Consider the following 23,970-nt stretch of genomic DNA (forward strand, 5'->3'; position numbering starts at 1 on the left):
CATTCTTTAGAAGGATACTGTTTAGTCTCCATGTATTTGGGTTCTTTCCAAACTTCCTTTTGTGGTTGAGTTCTAGCTTTAGAGCATTGTGGTCTGAAAATATGCAGGGAATGATCCCAATCTTTTGATACCTGTTGAGTCCTGATTTAGGACCGAGGATGTGATCTATTCTGGAGAATGTTCCATGTGCACTAGAGAAGAATGTGTATTCTGTTGCTTTGGGATGAAATATTCTGAATATATCTGTGATGTCCATCTGGTCCAGTGTGTCATTTAAGGCCTTTATTTCCTTGCTGATCTTTTGCTTGGATGACCTGTCCATTTCAGTGAGGGGAGTGTTAAAGTCCCCTACTATTATTGTATTATTGTTGATGTGTTTCTTTGATTTTGTTATTAATTGGTTTATATAGTTGGCTGCTCCCACATTGGGGGCATAGATATTTAAAATTGTTAAATCTTCTTGTTGGACAGACCCTTTGAGTATGATATAGTGTCCTTCCTCATCTCTTATTATAGTCTTTGGCTTAAAATCTAATTGATCTGATATAAGGATTGCCACTCCTGCTTTCTTCTGATGTCCATTAGCATGGTAAATTCTTTTCCACCCTCTCACTTTAAATCTGGAGGTGTCTTCGGGCTTAAAATGTGTTTCTTGGAGGCAACATATAGATGGGTTTTGTTTTTTTATCCATTCTGATACCCTGTGTCTTTTGACAGGGGCATTTAGCCCATTCACATTCAGGGTAACTATTGAGAGATATGAATTTAGTGCCATTGTATTGCCTGTAAGGTGACTGTTACTGTATATGGTCTCTGTTCCTTTCTGATCTACCACTTGTAGGCTCTCTCTTTGCTTAGAGGACCCCTTTCAATATTTCCTGTAGAGCTGGTTTGGTATTTGCAAATTCTTTCAGTTGTTGTTTGTCCTGGAAGCTTTTAATCTCTCCTTCTATTTTCAATGATAGCCTAGCTGGATATAGTATTCTTGGCTGCATGTTTTTCTCGTTTAGTGCTCTGAAAATATCATGCCAGCTCTTTCTGGCCTGCCAGGTCTCTGTGGATAAGTCAGCTGCCAATCTAATATTTTTACCATTGTATGTTACAGACTTCTTTTCCCGGGCGCTTTCAGGATTTTCTCTTTGTCATTGAGACTTGTAAATTTTACTATTAGGTGACGGGGTGTGGGCCTATTCTTATTGATTTTGAGGGGCATTCTCTGAACCTCCTGAATTTTGATGCTCGTTCCCTTTGCCATATTGTGGAAATTCTCCCCAATAATTCTCTCCAGTATACCTTCTGCTCCCCTCTCTCTTTCTTCTTCTTCTGGAATCCCAATTATTCTAATGTTGTTTCGTCTTATGGTGTCACTTATCTCTCGAATTCTCCCCTCATGGTCCAGTAGCTGTTTGTCCCTCTTTTGATCAGCTTCTTTATTCTCTGTCATTTGGTCTTCTATATCACTAATTCTTTCTTCTGCCTCATTTATCCTAGCAGTGAGAGCCTCCATTTTTGATTGCACCTCATTAATAGCTTTTTTGATTTCAACTTGGTTAGATTTTAGTTCTTTTATTTCTCCAGAAAGGGCTTTTATATCTCTTGAGAGGGTTTCTCTAATATCTTCCATGCCTTTTTCGAGCCTGGCTAGAACCTTGAGAATTGTCATTCTGAACTCTAGATCTGACATATTACTGATGTCTGTATTGATTAGGTCCCTAGCCTTCGGTACTGCCTCTTGTTCTTTTTTTTGTGGTGAATTTTTACGTCTTGTCATTTTGTCCAGATCAGAGTAAATGAAGGGGCAAGTAAAATACTAAAAGGGTGGCAACAACCCCAGGAAAATATGCTTTAGCCAAATTAGAAGAGATCCAAAATCGTGAGTGGGGAGAAAGGGGATAAAAAGAGGTTCAAAAAGGAAGAAAGAAAAAAGAAAAAAAAAAAAAAAGAAAAGAAAAGAATTTTTTAAAAAAAGAAAACACCTAAGAAAAATGTAAAAAAATATATATATATATATATTAGATAAACTAGTAAAAAATCTTTAAAAAAGAAAAAGGTAACAGTTAAAAAAAAAATTTTACCCGAAGGCGAGAAAAAAAAAAAAATGAAAAAGAAAAAATTAAATTAACTGCAAGACTAAAAAAAATCACAGGAAAAAAGCCATGAGTTCCGTGCTTGGCTTTCTCCTCCTCTGGAATTCTGCTGCTCTCCTTGGTATTGAAACCGCACTCCTTGGTAGGTGAACTTGGTCTCGGCTGGATTTCTTGTTGATCTTCTGGGGGAGGGGCCTGTTGTAGTGATTCTCAAGTGTCTTTGCCCCAGGCGGAATTACACCGCCCTTACCTGGGGCCGGGGTGAGTAATCCGCTCGGGTTTGCTTTCAGGAGCTTTTGTTCCCTGAGCGCTTTCCGTAGAGTTCCAGAGGACGGGAATACAAATGGCGGCCTCCTGGTCTCCGGCCCGGAGGAGCCAAGAGCCCAGGGCCCCACTCCTCAGTGCGCCCTCAGAGAACAGCGCCCAGTTACTCCCGTCTGCCTGACCTCCGGCCGCGCTCCGAGCTCACCGAGCCTGCGACCGGTTCAAGGTAACACGGAGCTGCGAGCTTACTGTCGGCTCTGTCTCTGTAGCCGGCTTTCCCGTTCCAATACCCGCAAGCTCTGCGACACTCAGACACCCCCGATCCTTCTGTGACCCTGCGGGACCTGAGGCCACGCTGACCCCGCGTGGGCTTCGCCCCGGTTTAGCCTCTGGAGCGATGTCCCTCAGCGGAACAGACTTTTAAAAGTCCTGATTTTGTGCGCGGTTGCTCCGCCGCTTGCCGGGAGCCGGCCCCTCCCCCCGGGGTCTATCTTCCCGTCGCTTTGGATTCACTTCTCCGCCGGTCCTACCTTTCAGAAAGTGGTTGTTTTTCTGTTTCCAGAATTGCTGTTCTTCTTCTCTTCAATCTGCCGATGGATTTTCAGGTGTTTGCAATCTTTAGATAAGCTATCTAGCTGATCTCCGGCTAGCTGAAGCAGTCTCAGCTTGCTACTTCTCCGCCATCTTGACTCCTCCCAACAAATATTATTTTTAAAAGAGTTTATTAACTTTGTTTATTTTAGAGAGAGAGTGAGCAGGGGAGGGGAGGGATAGAGGGAGAGAAAGACAATTTCAACCAGACTCCACACCAAGCATAGAGCCTGACACTGGGGTCAATCTTCCAACCCTGAGATCATGACCTGAGCAGAAACCAGAAGTCTAAGGCTTAACTGGCTGAGTCACCCAGGTGCCCCCCAGCCCAGAAATATTCTTGACTTAAAGCTTATGATATAATAAGGAAAACATACTTGGCAATGTTCTTCCAAAGATAAGAGGGTAGGGGTGTTGCATGACAGAGGAATTTTAAGAAAAGGATAAATGGGGAACAATTCAGAGCAAACATGTTTCCGTACAAGTGGTATAAATCAACATCCCAGCAACCAAGCAGTGATTTTTTCATCAGAATAGGGAATAAATACATCGTTAGAAAATTTGTCCTGCTAATTGGGGTCGAAGCAGTTGCACTTGATGAAAAGGAAATCCTCAGAAATGTTTTGATGTTTTCTATGAGAAGCTAAAAAACACATTATAATTCAAGTTGTGGAGAGAAATTTAATGCATTTTAAGCAGGGTAGAAAGGGTGAATAATTGTTATGTCAGTTGGTGGGGTGGGCTTCAAACTTCATAGTGACTATAAGCCTAACTGAAGGAATGCAGAAAGGCATATCAGAAAATGGGGGGGTGCAAAACCAAACGGAGAAAAGCAGACTGACTGCTAACATAAGAAATTAATATTGCGTATTATCTAGACAGAATTTGAGATAAAATGAGAAAAAAAAAAACCCAGTAATTTAGGAAAGATGTATCTGACTCCAAAAGAAGAAAGAACTGTTCAAGTACAGCAGGCTGTTGAAAAGCTTAAACACACACACACACAAACACACACACCCCAAACTGAAATGAACTTTTTTTTTTTTTTCTGAAAATGATAAGAACATACACAATATAATTGCTTAATTAGAGTTCTATTACTTAATTATAGTTATACGGCTGCAGGCATGCAATATAACCTGCAGAGTTCAGCTATAACTAGAGACTGAAAATTTGAGGGAGCTGGGGGGATATCTAAGTAACACACTAAGATTTCATTTCTGTACCAAGGAATAGTAATAAATATGAAAGGCATGTTTTATGCACCCAGCAAAGCTCACAACTTTACTTACAAGTAAAGATTCTAGAGAAAGAAATAACCAAAATGTTTACCTTTCTCTAACACCATTTGAGAAGCTTTTTAGTCATATGATGACAGACAAGAAAAGTAAGGTTAATTTGAGAGATGTGTGTAGAATCATGCGATCATTAAAGTTCAGGTAAGAATATAAAAAGAGTAAAATGACACAAAAGATTCTGACATTTAAAAACTGGCAAGGAGAAAATGCCTCCTGACATTCTAAATTTATTTGTAAGTGAAATATTAAGGGAAAAAGAAGTATTCGGTAATGTTGTGGACACTTCTATCAACATGGTTATTATTTTGGGGGCGCCTGGGTGGCTCAGTGGGTTGAGCCGCTGCCTTCGGCTCGGGTCATGATCTCAGGGTCCTGGGATGGAGTCGGGCTCTCTGCTCGGTGGGGAGCCTGCTTCCTCCTCTCTCTGTCTGCCTCTCTGCCTGCTTGTGATCTCTCTCTGTCAAATAAATAAATAAATAAAATCTTAAAAAAAAAAAAAAAAAACATGGTTATTATTTTGTAAAACCGAAGTTTTTATTGGATGGGTCAAGGATAAGCAAATCATTGGGCACATCTTTGCAAAATATAATGATCATACATAGGAAAGTCACTTAATCTGGCTGTGCCTTAGTTTCCTCACTTATATAATTAGCATTTTCCCCCTAATCACTATGATATATACATTGCCATATTTTCTTCTGATGTTAACATTTGCTATTTATGGAGTGAGATGACTATCTAAGAAAAGAGCTATAGGTAGATTCAATCAGAATGCTGTAAAGATCTGGTATGCTTAGGCATTTCAGAATTTAACACTTGGATCTGCCCTTCAAACAGTATATTGGGTTTGACATGTATGCTAGACACATGATTTTTGGGATGCTATTGGAACAAGAGAAATTCTGGTGAATGGGGTCAGATGTAGTATGTCAAAGGCTTGAGTGAACTCAAATGATTGTGAGATTAACTCTCAGAAACTACGACCTTGACATCTGCCATGGAATTCTAAGAAAGGCAGGTGCTCAAGAAGGTCCAAAATGATCATCATAGAAAGTGCTTAAGTAATGGGAAGAGAGGTGAGAAGAGTATGAAATTTGAAATTAACCCCACATATTTTTAAAAATTTTTCATGATAATTTTACTGTTTATTAAAATATGTTTTAAGTGGACTTTCTTAAGTTTGTATAGTGTTGACCTGGCAGATTTCAAAAGGACTTCAATTTTGTCAGTGTTTGTCAGGTCTGCCATGCAAATTACAGATTAGAGTGTATTTAATACTGTGAACATGTACTGTTGCATAAGATAGGTTTAGCTCCTTTGCTCTAAGGCAATTTTATCTCCTTGGTTAGTCAGACACAAACCCTGTGTTATCAAACAGAACTACGACATCTTTGATATCTGCATTGCCTCTGCTTCCATGAATCTAGCTAGAGAAGGAACATAATGGAGAGAGTTATATTGTGAGAGAGTCTGGAGCAGGGGCTGTGAGACTCACTTCTCTGCCTAATCCTACTAATGTTTAACACTGAGGCCAAAACATGTCTCTTTAGTTCTCTCTTCATTTTGAATAGACTAAATGATCCCAACTGTTTTTTTTTTCCTCTCTCTTTAAAATTACATGGATTTGTGGAAAGGGCTGGCAATCTGAAGGACTAACACTTAATAAATTCCACTGTATTTCATCTAGATTTGAGAAATTCAGATTGACACAGAAAACCACACATGTACTATACTGAGTATGAGATCTTAAAACCAAAACAAAAAATACAGCATCGCAGATTTATGAACAGGAAAGAGATAGTGGATGCGTTGCCCTATCCCTCCCTAGTTTGGGCATCCTGGAAAACTCCACTGAAAGCTAGGTTAGAACATGTCTTCTAATTCTTCCTTTCAAGCGCCATAGAGATCCCCCCACTATTTAAGGTTTTAATTATGTGTATCTTTAAAGATCGCTTCTCATTCAGATTTTTTTTCCCAAAAATGTCATTTTTCACCTTCTTATAGTTGCTCTTATTTTTGGGTTTTGTACACTTATTTTTCTACTAAAAAAGAAGACGATCAAAAAGGAGCTCTTTCTCTTCCTCTCTCTGTGTGCGTGTCTCTCTGCTCCCTCCCTCCCCACTTCCTTCCTTCCTAATAAAATCATCAAAGGTTCAGATGCACATTCAGTTCTTAATAGAATAAAACAGACTATGAATTAAAGACTATAAGGGAAAGCACTTTTTGAATCTCATCTTTCTTTCCACTGGCTCTTTTACCTCCTCCCCCATGTGTACACTGCTTAATATGCACTACCACAGGACCAGCTGTAGACACGGCTCCTCTCATTTCCATTCTTTTTTTTTTTAAACATTTTTTAAAAAGATTTTATTTATTTATTTGACAGACAGAGATCACAAGTAGGCAGAGAGGCAGGCAGAGAGAGAGGAGGAAGCAAGGCTCCCCGCTGAGCAGAGCCTGATGTGGGGCTTGATCCCAGGACCCTGGGATCATGACCTGAGCTGAAGGCAGAGGCTTTAACCCTCTGAACTACCCAGGAGCTCCTCATTTCCATTCTTTACTGGAGTCCAGTCTTAGAGTCAGGAGGGATAGATTGGTCTGAGAACTCTCTCTTCAAAGAACAGAAGACAGAGTTGGCCTCTGATATCTCCCTGGTCCATGCTAAGAATTTCCACTAGAAAGCATCCCTAGAATCCCACTGTTAATGGCATCATTCTTCATATCTACTCACCCATTCATAAGCACCATTCACCTCCTGGGATCAAATTATTACTTAAAAACAGTCTACAAGGCAATTACATGCAGAGGTCATCCAGCCACCTATGCTAGAATGCAGGGAGATGCAGAGCAGTGGAAGCATACCCAATATTTTGAATTTTTGACAATACCAAGTGTTTTAATTATATGCCCTATGACTGGACTGTGGGCCCAACCATAGGCTTAAAGCCATGAATTTTGTTTGATGGGAACCTGTAAAACTTAACGAGAATGTGGGTCTCTGTGCATCAAAGCAGGTCGGTGCCTCAGAAAGGCTTCAAGAGCCTGTGCAGAAAAAGACTCTTCTTACATTTGCCCTGTTCCTTAATAGTCTGATTCTGGGTGCTTTAACTACCTTTCCTTAAAGGGGAATAAATAAATAGGCAAGCAAGCAGACAGGAATCTCTTTCAACCCACATATGTTTTTCTTAGATTTCAGAAGTATTTTGTTTGTTGCTTTGTTTGTTTTTGATCAGGGAGGTGGTGGTGGTGGGAAATTCTTATCTTTCCTATATTTTAAGGATAATTAAGTCACTCAGAGTGATATGTCAGAACCTCTTTGGCTAGAGCACTTTGAGAGTAGGATTTTAAAGAGCTTTATATCCAAAATATTTACCTTTGTACAGATAATCACTACCACAGCAAGGGTTTTAGCTTTTATATAAGTCTTATTGTAGGAAGGGACCTCAAAGTATACGAAGCTTAATCCCCACACTCCACAGTTGAAACCCTGGGTGCTCACAGAGCTTGAGACAGATACTGAGTTAGCCTCCATAAGTGCTTGTCAACTGTAAGAGATGTACAGTCCAAAAAACTGCAGCCAGTTTTCTCTCTTTCTTACTGCTTCCCATCACTCTTGTCCCTCACTCCTTTTAATTCTAATCAGAAGAATAACACATTTGATTGCTTTGTTTTGGTAAAACCAGGAAGATTTTCTCTTGTTGTTCGCATCTTTTATTGTTTTCTTCTCCAGAACTCAAGTCATCTTGATTCTACCTCTGGCACCCCTGGACTCTTTGGTATTCCCAGGACTTCTTATGCCTCTAGATCAACTCTTCACATCTTTCCTTTGATTTGCTGTACTTTTTTTTTTCCCCCCTCCTGGAGGGTTGGGGCCTTTTGATCATTCCTACTGAGTTCTGGTCCTATCACAGACCTTTCTAAAAGTCTTCCCAGAAACTGGTAACAAATAGTAACCATTGTTAAAGTCCTTCCATCATTTGCCTCCATAACACCCTAAATTGTTAATAAAAGTGCAGGCTCACTCCTAAACCAGAGGCTGTGGAGACAGGGATCTGTGGTCTAATAAACTCTCAGGTGATTCTCACACATGCAACTTTTCAACCACTGCAGCATTCCCACTTGCCATCATTTTATCCATGTCTCATCTCCACCAGTTTTTAACCAGCATCATTGTTCACCTGTCTTCCACGCACTCTTGCCTAGACACCCTGACTGACCTGGTTCCCTCAAACATGATATGAATTCTTTTACAAACATGCCCTCTCTCCAATTTTGACTCTGTCTCAACTTTCCATCTCATACCCCATTCTCTTGGAGAGACACTACTTTTCTTTCAAGGTCAAACTCACATATTAGCTCCATGAGAACTCCCCCTGCCTTTTTTTTTTTTTTTTGACATTACTCATCCACTCTCCAAATACTGTGTTAACTTAGAATGCAACACATACCTTTGTTACAGGACTTATCTCACTTTAGTGTAATTACAATGAATCTACTCAAGAGTTATGGGGCACCAACTGTGCCCTGGGTGTCAGCACTAAAGAAATAGAAACCATAGTTCAGGCTACCAAGAAAATCACCCCCCCCCCCCCGCCAGCTTTTTCCAGGCAGAGTCTTCATCTGAACCACAGAATGCAATAACCATTTTCTCAATTCTCTCAGGGATGATAGGAACTAACACTTTTATATACAATGACTGTCATAGGGCATTAGGGCCTAATCTTCTTGAGAAACCCTAGGTAATCAAACATTGGTCAATTATAGCGGCAATAAGTGCTATGACAGAGATAAGCCCAAGGTGAGAATGGAGAAGGAGAATAACAACACCTAATTGCTTATTTGTTTGTTTTCCCAGTATCATGTCTTATTCCTTTTCTGTCCTCACTTAGCATCTAGCACGGGCTCATTTTAGGGTGGTCCTTTAATACATACTTTTAATGAAAAGTGTTGGAATTCATCATTATGGGTATGTGTTTTTGGAATCTAGCCAAGGCAATGCAAATCATATTTTTGAACCCAGCATCTACTCCAAGGAAATTTAATTTGAATATATTTTCAAGAACAAATAGCCTCCAGTAACCAACTGGGCTTAGGAAAAAATAGTAGGGAAATAATACAAAATGCCATAAAATTCTGGTGTCTTAAAGAAATTTTCAGGGAGGGCCTGTGAAATCTCCTTCTCTAGTAAAAGGTCTGCAGTCACCATGCTTCAGATAGACCCATCTATTTATATACATCACATGGCATACTCTTCCTGGGATTAATGGTTTTCTCATTTTTGTCCGTTAAAGACAGCTCTATAATCAGTTTAGAAAGGTGCCATACTTCTTAGCTGCCTCTAGGGGGCTCTTATTAAAATTCATGCTGCAGAAGCTGTGTTTCTCCAAATGGTTCTTTAATGCCTCAAATCTCCAACTGTCTAATTTATATCCAAGGAAGAGTTTACTTCCTTTAGGGAATAATCCATTATATTACAAAGTTGTTAAAATGTAAATAAATACATAGAAATCTGTTTAAGTTAGCAAATTGTGGTAAGGCAAAATAATCCTACAGAAACCATGGCCTAAAAAATACATAAAGAATGAATATATATATATATATATATATATATATATATATATATATAATTCAGCATAAGAATATTACCATGCAAAAATGACAATTAACCCAAGTAAACCTGCACACAGTAATTCTTAGCATTTGGCAAGGGAAAAAATTCTGCTTATGAAAGCAGTACTCCTAAAGTGAAATAAAGGTTAAGAGACCTAGTTTAAAATTGTTATTAAAACAGGAAGGAATTTCACTTTAATGGTCATGGGCTTAGTTCCAACGATTTCAGAGCGAAAGCTTATTGCTTGGATAGTAAATATGACTCATCCCAAGACTGTATTCATCCCTAAATTTAAACTGTTGGGGACTGGCCCTATGTGTGTCCTGGTGGCTTCTCTGCTCTGAGTGTAATCAGATTCTGATGTCCATCTCTGAAAAGAAGGTTGACCCCATACAAGGCCTTGGAGGGAACTAAGCCTGGGGGATTTTCCATAGGATCAGGGCACTTTCAGATGCTGAGGCTCTGGCTGTAAGATTCAGAGCCACAACCAAGCTACTAGGTTGTACATTGTTTTATATTTTAAGATCCTTAAAATTCAGATCTGAGTGTCAGCTGAGATGCATACTAACCTAGGTTAATTGACAGTGCTTAGTGACTTTAACATAATTGTGCATCTTATAGTCAATAAAATATGGTAGTGGAGGTGTTCTAGCTCAGTGATTGTCAAACTTTAATTTGCATAGGAAATCACCTGGGGATCTTATTAAATTGTGGATTCTGACTTAGTAGATCATGGGAGGAGCATGAGGTTTTCCATCTAACAAGCTCCCAGGTGATGTTGATGCTGCTGGTTCCAGGCCACGCCTCCAGGAGGAGTAAGTCCCTAAAGGGGCTAACAGAGGTTGGTGGGCTTTATTTATTTTTAAACTACTCCAAAACTACAGCTTTTAGTTGCATGCTATTGTTTAGAAGTTGTACTATATAAATTCTATGGAATTTTATATAAATATATTGGTCAATACATAATCATATAATTAATCAATAATAACTAAAGGTAATGATAGTGAAGGATTGATGTCAATCTTGGGTGACCATATTTATTTTGCCTGGGGACACTGGGGAAGAAAATGTTAATTTGCTATTTCAAACATTTAAGTCTCCCATCTGAGGCTCTGCTTTGTCTACAGGTGGTAGACACCAGTAAGGGTACAGCAATTGTTTTGGAAAGTAATGGTACCTGAAATCTGATGATGATAGTATCTTTAAAAGGTTAAAAAAAAAGTATGTGAACTATAAAGATTAACAGACTCTCCCCACATTTTTCCAAAAAAAAAAATTGAGTTTCTCAATTAGCTTTACTAATTTCTGATGCAGCAGAAGGTGGGTATTTTATAATTTAGGGAAACAAACCAGGAAAGCACACGGGGATGAGAATCATTGAACAGAGGTTTTCTGAATTATTTTATGTGTTCTTGATGTGGCCTTAATGACATTAGAAATAATTTGTGATTCCCAAGCTAATTCGATTTCCTCACAAAGCTAACTTTTAAAGTGAGATACTGTGTGTCAAATCTCATAAACTTATCTGTAATCAGGAAAATCCTCATGCTTTGTAGGGTCCAAGGAAAAGTGAAAATAAGGAGCTCCTTGTTCAGAAGTTATTAGGAATCTCAACATGGCAACAGGAAGATATTAAACCAAGAATACGTGTGGGGCCCGTTGTGCCTACATAGGTCATGTCTCCATGAAGCATATATAGGTTGCATGTCCTTTCTGCAATATAATTATAGCTACTACTCACTAATGAATGAAATATTGTGTACCAGGCACCATGCTAAGTGCTTCAGTTACATAGTTTCACTTAATCCTTTAAAGAGAAGAAAACTGCAGCACAAAAAAGTAACTTTTCTGAGGTTATACAAGACCAAGTTTAGGGAGAGTTGGAATTTGAACCCAGATCTGTCTGTCTTCAAAGCCTTTCATCTCACCTAGTTAAGGGTAATACCAATCTCCAACTGGTTATTGTCATCCCCATTTGATTTTATTCGCAAACTTGGGCTCAGAAAAACTACTCATATTCGAAAGGCAATTCAATTACTCAGACCCTGATTAGGGGCACCTGGATGGCTCAGTGGGTTAAAGCTTCTGCCTTCCGTTCAGGTCATGATCCCAGGGTCCTGGAATCAAGCCCCGAATCGGGGTCTCTGCTCAGCCGGGAGCCTGCCTCCCCACTCTGCCTACTTGTGATCTCTGTCTGTTTAAAAACAAAAACAAAAACAACAAAAAACCTTAAAAAAAAAAAAAAGGCCCTGATTAGACAACATGCTTTAAAACAATTATATCCTGGTACATTGTATGGAACTTGGTATATAGGACATAGTCATATAATACTCAGGGAAATAAACTGAACCCTTAGAGTCACCAATTTCTCTGTACAGAGAATATTTACTCAACAAAGACAAAAATCTCATTTTCCTATTATTTAAAATCATATGTTTCTGAATGATACCAGAATTATTTTTATTTTAAAGTAATTAATTTGTTTTAAATGTGTCTCAAAAGTGACAATTCTCTTGAAAAAGACTAATTATTGTGCACAGGAATAATTTTCTTCCAAACATAGCACTTGAACTAAAGTATATAGGGTATATCATTTCATAATAGAAATTCAGATAAATTCCAAAATATTCAATTTGTTTTAAATGGGTTTCAGATTTTTAAAATATGGCTCAAACTTGGTAAAGTGCAAACTTGCACTTCTATGGAATTTTTACTTTTCTTTGTAATGTGTTTTCTAATCCTTTATAGTCACTTTGTCTTTCCTATTCTTTTTCAATTCTGAGAGTGGAGCAAATTAATTGTGTTTCAATCCCATATAATAGCACACCCATTAGAGAGTTGAGCAAAGAGAGACAGACAGGACAACTTGGATTACTTTGTCACCTTCTCTTTGAAGTGGTATGATTTCCCCCGACAGAATGAACTACAGCTTCTGCTGTATTTCTAGAACACTTTTTTATACCTTACTTAAAGAACCTGTAATTACCTGTTTCTTTGTCGGGGCTCTAGTGGGTGTCCCCAGTGTCTGGTACTGAGCTTGGCACATAGTGGGTATTAAGTAATGTTGACTCATTGAATGCACCCATGCAAGTGTTAATGTGTAAGCAAATGGAACAATTTAAACAAGATATTCTAGTGGGTGTTGAAATTAAGAGGAGATGTTCAGTCTTAGACATTATTCATTACTGCTTTCTGCTGGGCTAGGAAATGTCATCTTCTATAAAATGTATCGCGTCCTCAGAATTAAAATGTCATTGAACCCCCTACCAAACAATGTTATGCTAGCCTGATATTTGAAAGCACTACAATCCATTATGCCAACTGCTGATATAGTTCCAGGCTATGGGGGCTTCTGCCAAAACTGATGGGAAATAAAAATCTGTGGGTCCCCTGGAAGGGAGGCTGCTACGTCCAAAAAACTGAATTCCAGGCAAGGACTCACCAGATGCTTTGTAAACTGAAGAGCTGAATTCCACTTCCTTGGGGACCTGAGCAGATGGGACTCCCTGAACCCAGTCTTGAAGAGTATCTATGGCAAAATGCCTGGTTTCTGCCCCAATTGCTTTTCTGCTTTGTCCTCAAGGCTACAATGTGCAGAGGGAAACAGTCTTAGCAATGTATGAAGCCAATACTTCATAGAAGCCTACAAAGTACTTACAAATGTGGTTTCTGTGTATCCTTGCTTATATGGTTGGCTACAGAGTACAGAAATTTAGGACAAGCATTCTTATCTTATTTACCCCCTTAGAGGAGGAAAGCTATGTAGGCTATTCAAGGAAAGAAGAAGCTCATGGCGATAATATCTCAGTACCAGCTAAGACCGTGGGAGAAATAATCCCATGGGAAGCTCATGCATAACTAACTGGGCATCCACAAAATTTTTTCCTGCTCCTTTCCCTCCTTCTTTGACCAATCTTCAATGTCCTAGCAATCTAGGCTGTGTTGTTGTGTTTTTTGTTTGTTTGTTCTCCTTTCCCCTAAAGCTTCTTATAAAGGTCATTTCATCTGGGGCATCTGGCTCAGTTAGTTGGGTGGCTGACTCTTGATTTTGGCTCAGGTCATGATCTCACGGTCCTGGGATCAAGCTCCTTGCTAGGCTCTGTGCTCAGTGGGGTATCAGCTTGATGATTCTCTCTCTACCCCTCCCCTGCTTGCTCTCTCTCTCTCTAAAGCAAAGAAATAAACCTTTAAGAAAAGATCATTTCATCTAATTTTACTTTAATAAAAATATTGAGAAAAAGAAATGAGAAGAGAGTAGAGGAAGCAACATAGAAGCAGTTAAAGGCAAGGATTCTGTGGTCGGATTATTCAGGTTCAGATCTTACTTAGCTCTGCTACTAAGTCATTGTTTTCTCCTAGGTCAGTTACCTAACTTCTCCTGTCTTCATGTCCTTTGTCAGGTAGGAATAATACTAATGTGCAACTATTGTCATGCTCAGAGTATTACCTTTGAATATACAGAGCACTGAAAAGAATAGCAGTGCACCCCATTATGGGATTAATTTAAAAGCAGTACTAAAGATAAAATGCTCCAAGCTCTCTCTCTCTCTCTCTCTCTCTCTCTCTCACACACACACACACACACACAATTCTTTTTTTCCAAGATTCTCTTGCTGCTAAGCTTGAAATAGTAAATATCAAATTATTTCACTGTTCCATTTTTTTTAAGTACATTATTTTTGCTGTGCTGCTGATGCCCCTAGCATAAACCTGTTAGGAAATTCAGAATGTTGTAGATATTATATGAGAAATAGAAAATGATTAATACATTATTATTACTACTCTGGGATATACCAACTATGTTATCCTTTCACTCATAGCTCTGACTTTTAATATCCCTTTATATAGTGTCTAGTATAATCCTAGACAGAAATACCACAGAGCTTCTGTCACTAGAGTTTATTTGGATAGTCTCATTGAGGCAAAGCAATCTAATCGTCATGAGCACTGAACTCATAATGCCCCAAGGTCATTTTCAACCTCACCACTCAGAGACGTGGGTTCTGCTGAGCTCTCAAGAGTCATCATTTGCAGGACTCTGGGGGATATTATCAGTAGTAGTACTAGTATTTTTACTTCACATGGGTTCTTGGAAAAATACCCTTAAAAGGAAAAAGACTCCTGACTTTAAAAAAAAAAAAAAAAAAAAAGCTGTGATCTGCTGTCCTGCAAATGAAATGAGGCAAAGGTAATTGACCTGTTTGCATTTTAGTGCTGACACTTTATTACAGCAGAAGAGATAAAACACATTTCAGTATTCAGTATTCAGTACTTCCAAGATCTGAAGAAATTAGACAGGGCCTAATGGCACATAAAGATTTGTCAATTTCTTTGACATTCCCACAAATTCGATCTCATTTTCTTGTTACAGTTTTAAAGGCAAACTGCCATCTTCTGTGTTTTAAATTAGATGGGGAAAACTTATTTTCTTTCTAGACAAGAACCTGTGCCCAGAACACTGCAGGCCAGCCTGCCTCCTTTCCAGTTGGACAAAACCAAGCACTCTTAGGCATCACTAAGCCAAGACTCTTCCTCTAGAAAGTCAGCCCCAAGCCAAACAGTGAGTCCTTGAGTTGCAGGAATCCCTATGTTTTGCAGTCTTTTATTTCGAGGATTGTTACAGAACCTAACTTCAAATGCTTAGCTCAAGTGAGGACATGTTACCAAATAGTTATGGTGCTATTATCCCTAATATTGGAATAATAGTAGTTATATTGGTTATCTAATATTAGTTACCCAAATTACTTATTAGTTATCTAATAATATGGTGAATAAAAAAAATATTCCAATCTGAATGGGACATGTCTAGGAAGAGATGACAAGGAAATGCAAAATGCAGTTCCCTTCCTGAGAGAGTGAAGGAGGCCTGGGGAAATAATAGCATAACCTGTCAAATGCTACCTAGTGAGGCACAGGCTGTGATGGCACAGGAAGAGAGCAAAGGCAGAAAGAAGGTACATATAGGTATCAGGGCCTCCAACCCAGAAGACTCTGGAGGAAATGAAAACCTCAGGAGAAATGTGTTGCATTAAGACTGTGGAGCTCCTATGAGAAGGTCCTCTCACCTAAACGAGTCCTTGCTCTTCCCAAGCTGCATGATTTACAGACATGAGTGAAGACCTCCTTACCCTCCAAAGCTCCCCCTAGGTCAAATTTCTACAAGAGGTCACAAAGCCTCCTCTGGCAAACTCAGGAAGGTAACTTAAAATGCAAATTTTGCCATGGATCTTCGTTCTTACATGTAAATGACAGACACTCCAGTCTTCCCTGAGCAATGAAGGAAATAAGAACAGAAGGACACCTGAGGACACACACTTACTGATCTGGTTCTACAACAGAAGAGTTTAAATTGGGAAGCCTTCACAATTGTCTAAAAGAAAAAAGCTAGGAATTAAGGGGTATTTGCACAAAGGATATTGTGTACCTCTTTTTCAGTGCTGATGCTGGTACCCCATGGGAATTACAGAACTGCCACTGGAAATGGCAGAGGGGACCACACTGATTCTATGGAAGAATCAACTATTTTTTTTTTTTTAACGGGGTGGAGGGAGGGATGCTTACATAAGAGGATATTTTCTGAATCTCATCCATGTTGTAGCATCTTCCAAATTTGTAGTGCTGAAAGATTCTCAGTGTAATTAAAGGCTGAGCTGATCTAATTAGGTTGATGAAATTTTCAGTAGGGATTTAATTCCCCCTAGCATTTCACTATTTTCTTTTTTTCTACAATCCCTCCTTAGGCTTATCCCAAAAGACTTAGTGGCGACATTCTAAATTGTCTCACACAGGCAGTGTCTCCACTCAAATAACTGATTGTAAAACCTCCAGCAGGTACATATGGTTAAAAACAAACTTCAAATAAAAGATTCTAGGTTGTTTTATTGAAGACAATCCTTTCCTCCCTCTTCACTTTCATTTCCCTACCAATAAACTGTATTAAATAATCTGCACTCAGGAGGGAAATAGGTGTTTCAAAGCATTCTAGAGGTACAAAGAGACTGAGAAATGCATAATAGGGGGAGTAGATTCTAATGCAAATTTAGATTCTACTAAAATTTAGTAGATTTAATGCAAAATGGGGGAGTGGCATGACCCTTCCTTGTAAGTCATTTACTACAGAAGCCTTCATGGTCAAAATATTGGGACAGAAACACATATTAGTGGGATTTTCATCTATTTTTGAAGATTAAAAAAAAATTCCTAATGAGCACCCAGGAAGCAACTGTGATACTTTTATACATTAAAATGCTTTCCCAAGTAGCTTAAAGTAAATGGGCAGGGCAGTAAGTGTCCTCAGACAGACTCCAAGCTCCTGAAAGACCCCTCCCCTAGAAAGACCCCTCCCTTAGTAGACAGATAGGATAACTAACCGCTTGTTGGCTTTTAGGGCATGACACTTGACTCCTGTTTGAACAAGATACCCTCTCCTAATAGCAGGGGCATGGTCATGTAGGCAAGGGGGCTGCATGGTCACATAGGTCACGTAGACAGGATGCCTTTCTGCTGAGTAATAAGGTCAAACTTCCCCTCTTTGTTTCCCCTTCCCGCCTTTCTCTTCGCGCGAGGGGGTCTTCCAAAGCCAATCCGCTAACACCAAGTATGCCTTTTTCAAAAGTTCAAACTGTCCACCAATCAGTTGCGCCCCACCCAAAACTTGTTTGTACCTGTCTATAAAAATCCTGCACCACCCCAGTCAGGTGTGCTCAGCTAGCAGGAGCTGCTGACCACCCGCAGGCGCGCACTGACCACCCGCAGGCGCCTGCGTAACAATAAAGAACCTCTTGCTGATTGCATCCAGTGGCAGTGTTGGATTCTTGGGTAAGGGGATCCGCGGGTCTTTCACTCCTCACCGATGTGATTGATCTTTCTGCACGCTCCTCCAATTCCCTTTCCTGGTGCAGTGGTCACTCAAAAACTGCTTGCCAGAAAAATTATATTTAACTAAAATGATCAATAATTCTTTTTTTTTTTTAAGATTTTTTATTTATTTATTTGACAGAGAGAGATGACAAGCAGGCAGAGAGGCAGGCAGAGAGAGGGGAGGAAGCAGGCTCCCTGCTGAGCAGAGAGCCCGATGCGGGGCTCGATCCCAGGACCCTGGGATCATGACCTGAGCCGAAGGCAGTGGCTTAACTCACTGAGCCACCCAGGCGCCCCTGATCAATAATTCTTAAGCAACATATATTTCAGCTTTTACTCAATGTTATAAAAAATGCAAATATAAACAAATGTTTCTGCCAAAGCACGATTAGTATTCCTTTTGTGAAAACTGGATTTATAAAGCATGTCTTTAAAGACCTATCATCCTCTAGGAATTTCATAGATGTGGCCTATATAATGGTAATCTATTATTTACAATTTTTTTCCTTTAACTTTTCTCAAATATATATTCTTGAATGTGATTTTCAGTGAACTCAAACATTTCTCTGAAGATTTTTTGATTTATTTCTGATGAAAATTTAAATAATTTTTAAAAACCTACTTCAACTGTCTTATCATAAATTCCTGGCCATTCATGTTTTCCTCTTTTTTTTTAAACAAACTGAGGTTAGGTTTTCTCAGATTGTGTTAAACCAATTTTACTTTATTTTGAAATTAAATAAAAATAAAATAAAAGATAACATAAAATTTTATTTACTTTATTTTAAAATATAATAACACTTTTCTTAATGAGGGTTCACTGCTCTGCATACAAGCCAAGTTTCATCTCAAATAGGCATTATCAAATACCATATGGGGAAAGCCTTAACTGCTTTTAATGAACATTAGATTAGGGGTTGTTTCATCATGTTGAGTAATGTCTTCTTTTTCCACTTTAATCTTGATTATTAATTAATTAATTATTTTTTGAGAAAGAGCATGAGTGGGGAGGGGCAGAGGGAGAGGGAGAGAGAAAATCCTAAGCAGGGATGGGGCTCCATCTCACGACCCTGAGATCATGACCTGAGCTGAAATCAAGAGTTAGACACTCAACTGACTGAGCCACCCAGGCGTCCCTATACTTTAATTCTTAAAGAATGAAGGTGAGAATTAGTGAGAATGGTAAGCCATCTTTACTTTTGTCTTGAGGCTATGGTTTACAATAGAACATAGACAGTCATTCAAAAATTCTATTTTCTCTGACAGTATTGTATGCACTATTTCTGTTACCCTTTCATTGCTCTTGGATAGGTCAGCTAACTTCTCTAGGTCTGTTTCTCCATTTCCAAAATAAGGATACTGGATTTAGAGAATGATTTCCAGGATCCTTCTTAATCTAACACCCTAAAATTTCTTCTATAATTTCAGACATGGTGTTACTAGCATCTCCCCCCAGGACTGGTCATCCTAAAAAGGATTACATAAAAGATTGAAAAACAAATTGTTATGAGCCGTAAATGAAACCATAATTAAGGTTTTAGACATGCAATGTGCTCCAGGGCAGAAAGCTTATATAAGCTTAAGGAAGGCTTACATGGACTTAGTGTTAAGAGATGAGATGAGAAGGAAGATGGGCATGTTCTTCTCTTTTCAGTAACTCTACAGAACTCATCTACCTAAAACAAAGTGATTTAACTCCAAATCTATGATACCGTGTCACAATGTTGTTTCAGAAGTAAGAAGAGCAGGACGTTCTAAATAAACAGTAATTCAGACATGGACAAAAACTATGACCCATCCCAAAACCCTCCAAATAAGGTATGTTCTGATTTATAGGCTGATTATCCCTGTACCTTTCTACCCTCTACTGTGTCAGGAAGGAATAAAGTGAGGGAGATAACACCTCAAACAAAACAAAACAAAACAAAACAAAAAACCACCAAAAACCAAAAAACAAGAACCCAAAAACCAAAACAAACAAACAACAAAACAAACAACAATTAAAAAATAAAAACAAAAAACAAAACCCCCCAAACCTGGCAGCACTTGACCCACACATCCCCCAGGCTGTGCAAGAGACACAAGGGAGGTGCCCAATCAATAAAGAGGAACAGAGAGGAGCGGTATCAATCCAAAACCTGTAAAGATAATGACCAGAGTGAACCTGCATTGTATGGGCTCAGTAGGGGTAAATTGAATGTCACATGGAAGACTACTTGGCTTGTCTGTGCTATAGTGATTTTTGCGATTCAAAAACCAAATAAAAATAGATGAGTTCTAAAATCTATCTACCACTCATTAACATTTGAACGTTACAACATTAATTTGACACACAGTTTAATCTGACACTCTCATTTCAGATCACGGCAATCCACTGAGGCTTCCTACACTCAAAAAGTCATCCTGCCACACTGAACTATCGGAAAACGACAAGGTTCAGCTGAGGGTGTTCACAGCAGAAAATCTCATGTTTTTACTGGATAGCCAAAAGAGCTCTTTAGCTACCATCATGTTTCTGCTAAAGATTCTTAGATCCCCTTTCCTTTCCCTAGGCCACAGCTGGACTGACTTGCCACAGATGAAGCTGGGCCTAGGAGCTAACTGTAGGCTGTCCTGTTCACAGTGAAAGTGAGGAAACAGGGGGGGTGGGTGAGTGGCAGTGTGGTTTCTGTGCCCCCACCCCCCTTCACAATTCCCTTTCCCGGAAGGGGATCGTAGGCATCTTATCATAAGGTCTGGTTTCTGGGTTTTTGGTTTTTGTTTATTTTTACCATGTTTCTCCCTAATCTCTCCCCTGCCTATCCAAACCATAGCCATCCATCAAGATTCTCACATTTTTACTCTTCTGTGTATCTTCTGTGTCTACTAAATTTCTCACTCATTTCATTCTCTCCGACTCCAAAGGATATAACTCTGCCACACAACTTAATACCTCATCCCTCACAGTCCATTACACATTTCTAAGAGCCATTTCAGTTTGTAAGCAGCTTGAGAGTTTGCACAATATTCCATGGCAGGGACCAAAACAAAGGTGTCTGCTGGGACACTGTATATTATGGTAGTTAAGAGCACAACAGACTCTGACATTGGACTCATTTGATTAAGCTCTATGCCTTGATAGTTGTTAGCTATGAGACTTGATCAAGAAACTTACCTGCTCCAAAACCTGATACATCCCTTGAAAAATGCAAATGATAAAATGACTACCTATATTGAGGAGATCCCTGTAAGCTCTTAGGACAACATCCAGCACAAAATAAGAGTTCAAAAAATGCCAGTGCTATTATCATGATAATGAAAATAATAATTATTTTATTATACCCACAGAACTTAGCATAATCTTGGGTCATACTACATATTTATAAAGGGTGAAAGTGGGAGGCTGTTGACCCCTCCCCCAACAAAGTATGGTTAAATTCAACTTTTCAGAACTGCATCTCCTTGTCTTTGTTAAAATGAGCATTTTCAAATTCTTCTTAGGATTTTTCTATATCAAGCCACTACTAGCCCATACAGTATGTTCCCATACATGGAGGGGAGGTAAGAGTATGGTAAGCAGTGGCTGTTTTTCACTGATGCTTACCTGAATCAAGTTTATATGACTGGAGGATTTTCTTCAGAATAAACCAAAGTATGTAACTGCTTACCAATAGCAACCATGAATAATCACTCATAAATTGACTGATTACACTTTACATTTTGGAGGTTTACACCATTAAACGGCAGCCATACAATACAAGAGAAATCTCTGGTTCTAGCAGCCAAAAGAAACTAAGTTCTACCTGACTGAAAACAGGCAGGATTCATGGCCAAAAAAAATAAATTAATTAATTAATTAATATAAGTTGAAATTCAAGGACTTCCCAATCTTTTTTCCCCATACCCTGACAAGTTCTAATTTTATCAAGAGTTATAACAGATAAGGACAGCTGAGTACGAGGGATGAAATTACTGATATCTTTTAGCCTGATAGCTTTGTTCAGATAAATATCAAGTGTGCTCATCAGATCTTAAATGAAACAGCTTCACTTCCTTTGGGACATTTTTCAAACATAAGAACAAAATTATTTCATCACACAGGCTCATTTTGTTTTTGTTTGATGTAACCTCTCTCTTGTTTCCTAATTTTTTTCTTCTTTTTTCTTGTAATAATCAAACAAGACACCACTGTATTAAAAACATCTAAGACACTTAAGTAAAAATGAGCAAGGTATTGAACTTAACTCTAGCTCCTGCCTTTCTTTGTTTCACTTTCCTTTATAGCTAGTACACAACTTCCCATGCAGAACTCAACTGTGACTTACTTACAGACTATGAAAGAAGAGGCAGTTCTTTCCTTCATCATGTCCCATGAGCTTCCTCCCTCCCCCAACCCTATACCATCAACAGCAGAATACTGAATTTAAGGTTGTGCCCTTTGACTCCGCAAACACTGGGTCTTCAGCAAAGGTGCTCTCAGTCCGGATCTGAAATGATGGGATCATGGATTAGGAATGATTCTGGTGACAGTGATATTTACCTCTTTGAGACAGCCCATAAAGTTGTTACTGACTGGTGACCCTGGAAGGTCTGCTGTGCTGGGACTGCCTCCAACATAGAAAAAGTCATCAGACCCCAGCATGGTATAATCTTCTTGCGTGTAGCCCGTTGTGGTAAGAATCCCATCCACTGATATTGTCACCTAGATAACAAAGCACAGGGAAAGGACACGCTATACTCAGACCTAGATACTGTAATCCTGGGATATGCCTGTTTTGTGTTTTGTTTTGTTTTATTTTTTTTTCATTTTGTTTTTGTTTTTTGGTTTTTTTTTTTTTTTTTGCTTTTTTTTTTTTTTTCTGTTTGGTTTTTATCTTTAGACCTATGGCGGAACCCATTTTCATGTCTGTTTGAAGTTTATTCTTGGATTCTATTCAACTAGCCCTAAACGATCTAAACTAGTTAGAGAGTTAACTGATTATTGAACTAGTGTCAGCATCATCCCTACTGCAACTCAAAAGTTATTCAGCAGACACAAAAATGGTGTTAGTAAAATGCTTCCTAGGTTAGTTTTGCTGGTGTACATATTAGTAAAGTTTAGTCGTCTGTTATTAACTAATCACAACGTGCACCTTGTTAACATAAAAGGCGCAAGCTATTTCCAGCAACGTCACTATTTGCACTATTGAGCAGCAGTTGTTCAGCATGCAAGTGCCTAAGTCCATGCCAGAGGGGAGGAAAGGCAAAACAACCCGTGGAAGCAGCACACGCGGATGTGCACATGCAGGAGGGACAGTACAGTTCAGAAAGGAAAGGAAAGAAAACGGGGAGAACCAAAGGGGGAAAAAAAAAAAAAAGAAAAACAGAAAAAGAAAAGAAAAGAAAAAAAAAACTGCTTTGTGATGACGTAAGGATGAGTGGGTGTGGCATCTCCGACATTCCCCAACCAGGTGTGCATGCCATGCATCATGAATGGTTAGAGACTGGCTGAGCTTGCGTCACTCGGGCCAGCCACCATTTTGTCTTATCCCGTGTTAACCACAGCTGGATGCAAAACGTTCGAAACGTTAACGATGCCCCTACAGGTGAGTTGGAAAACAGAAGTTGACAGGAACAGGTAAAAAATAAGAAGGTCAACAACAGATGAAAAGAAGGAGGTCAAAGTAAGCAGAAGAGTACCAACCGCAGTTCCTCTTTTGTTAATGATGTCTACAGTTAAAAGAAAGAAAGAAAACACACGGCAAACCCAAAATAAGAAACAATTAGAATGATATCTACCGAACAATGTAGTTTGTTTACCATAGCGTGTCCAATGCCTGAGTGCTTTGTGGAGAAGGGGGGAGAAAGGAAATTAAAAACTGTGAACAGAATAACGATCGTTACTTAAAAAATATGATGGTCTCTACCATGTTAGTACATTTTTTGATTCAGGTAACGGTTAGTAGAATGAAACATTCCATGAATGACATGTTAGTTATTAAGCATGTTAGTAACATAGAAAAAGGGCAAAAAAATTTTACAAGAAAAAAGCAGACTAACAAATAGGCCTCCCACAGAGGTAATATTTTTCCTGCCAGTATTGTTCATCACTTGCTACTAGATAGAAACAGACATATGGCAACGTTCCCTTTGCCTCCCTGAGCACATCTTGACAGTCATTTAAAAAGTCTTTAAGGGATTCAAAGACCTAAAGCTCATCAGCTGACCACTGCCGCCCTATGCCCGGAAATGACCCCTCCCCCACCCTGGCCCTCCCCAGCCCCAGCAAATTCATAGGAAT

At 39.0% G+C, this 23,970-nt stretch overlaps 1 protein-coding gene across 21 annotated transcripts in view; it reads right to left on the reverse strand.

Annotated features, from left to right (window-relative positions):
- NRXN1 (neurexin 1) overlaps positions 1–23,970 on the reverse strand; it is a 1,178,968-nt gene that overhangs the window by 700,790 nt on the left and 454,208 nt on the right. For 14 of the 21 annotated variants that reach the window (XM_059134785.1, XM_059134801.1, XM_059134774.1 and 11 more), the window contains 2 exons: positions 23,490–23,513; positions 22,231–22,392 (listed from right to left, as the gene is read on the reverse strand). In XM_059134785.1, the coding sequence (XP_058990768.1) occupies positions 22,231–22,392; positions 23,490–23,513 (186 nt within the window). The remainder of the gene's footprint in view (positions 1–22,230; positions 22,393–23,489; positions 23,514–23,970) is intronic. The other 7 variants (XM_059134792.1, XM_059134791.1, XM_059134790.1 and 4 more) reach the window with 1 other exon arrangement.

Source organism: Mustela lutreola, chromosome 9 (assembly GCF_030435805.1).
Source record: "Mustela lutreola isolate mMusLut2 chromosome 9, mMusLut2.pri, whole genome shotgun sequence".
Lineage (NCBI taxonomy): Eukaryota > Metazoa > Chordata > Mammalia > Carnivora > Mustelidae > Mustela > Mustela lutreola.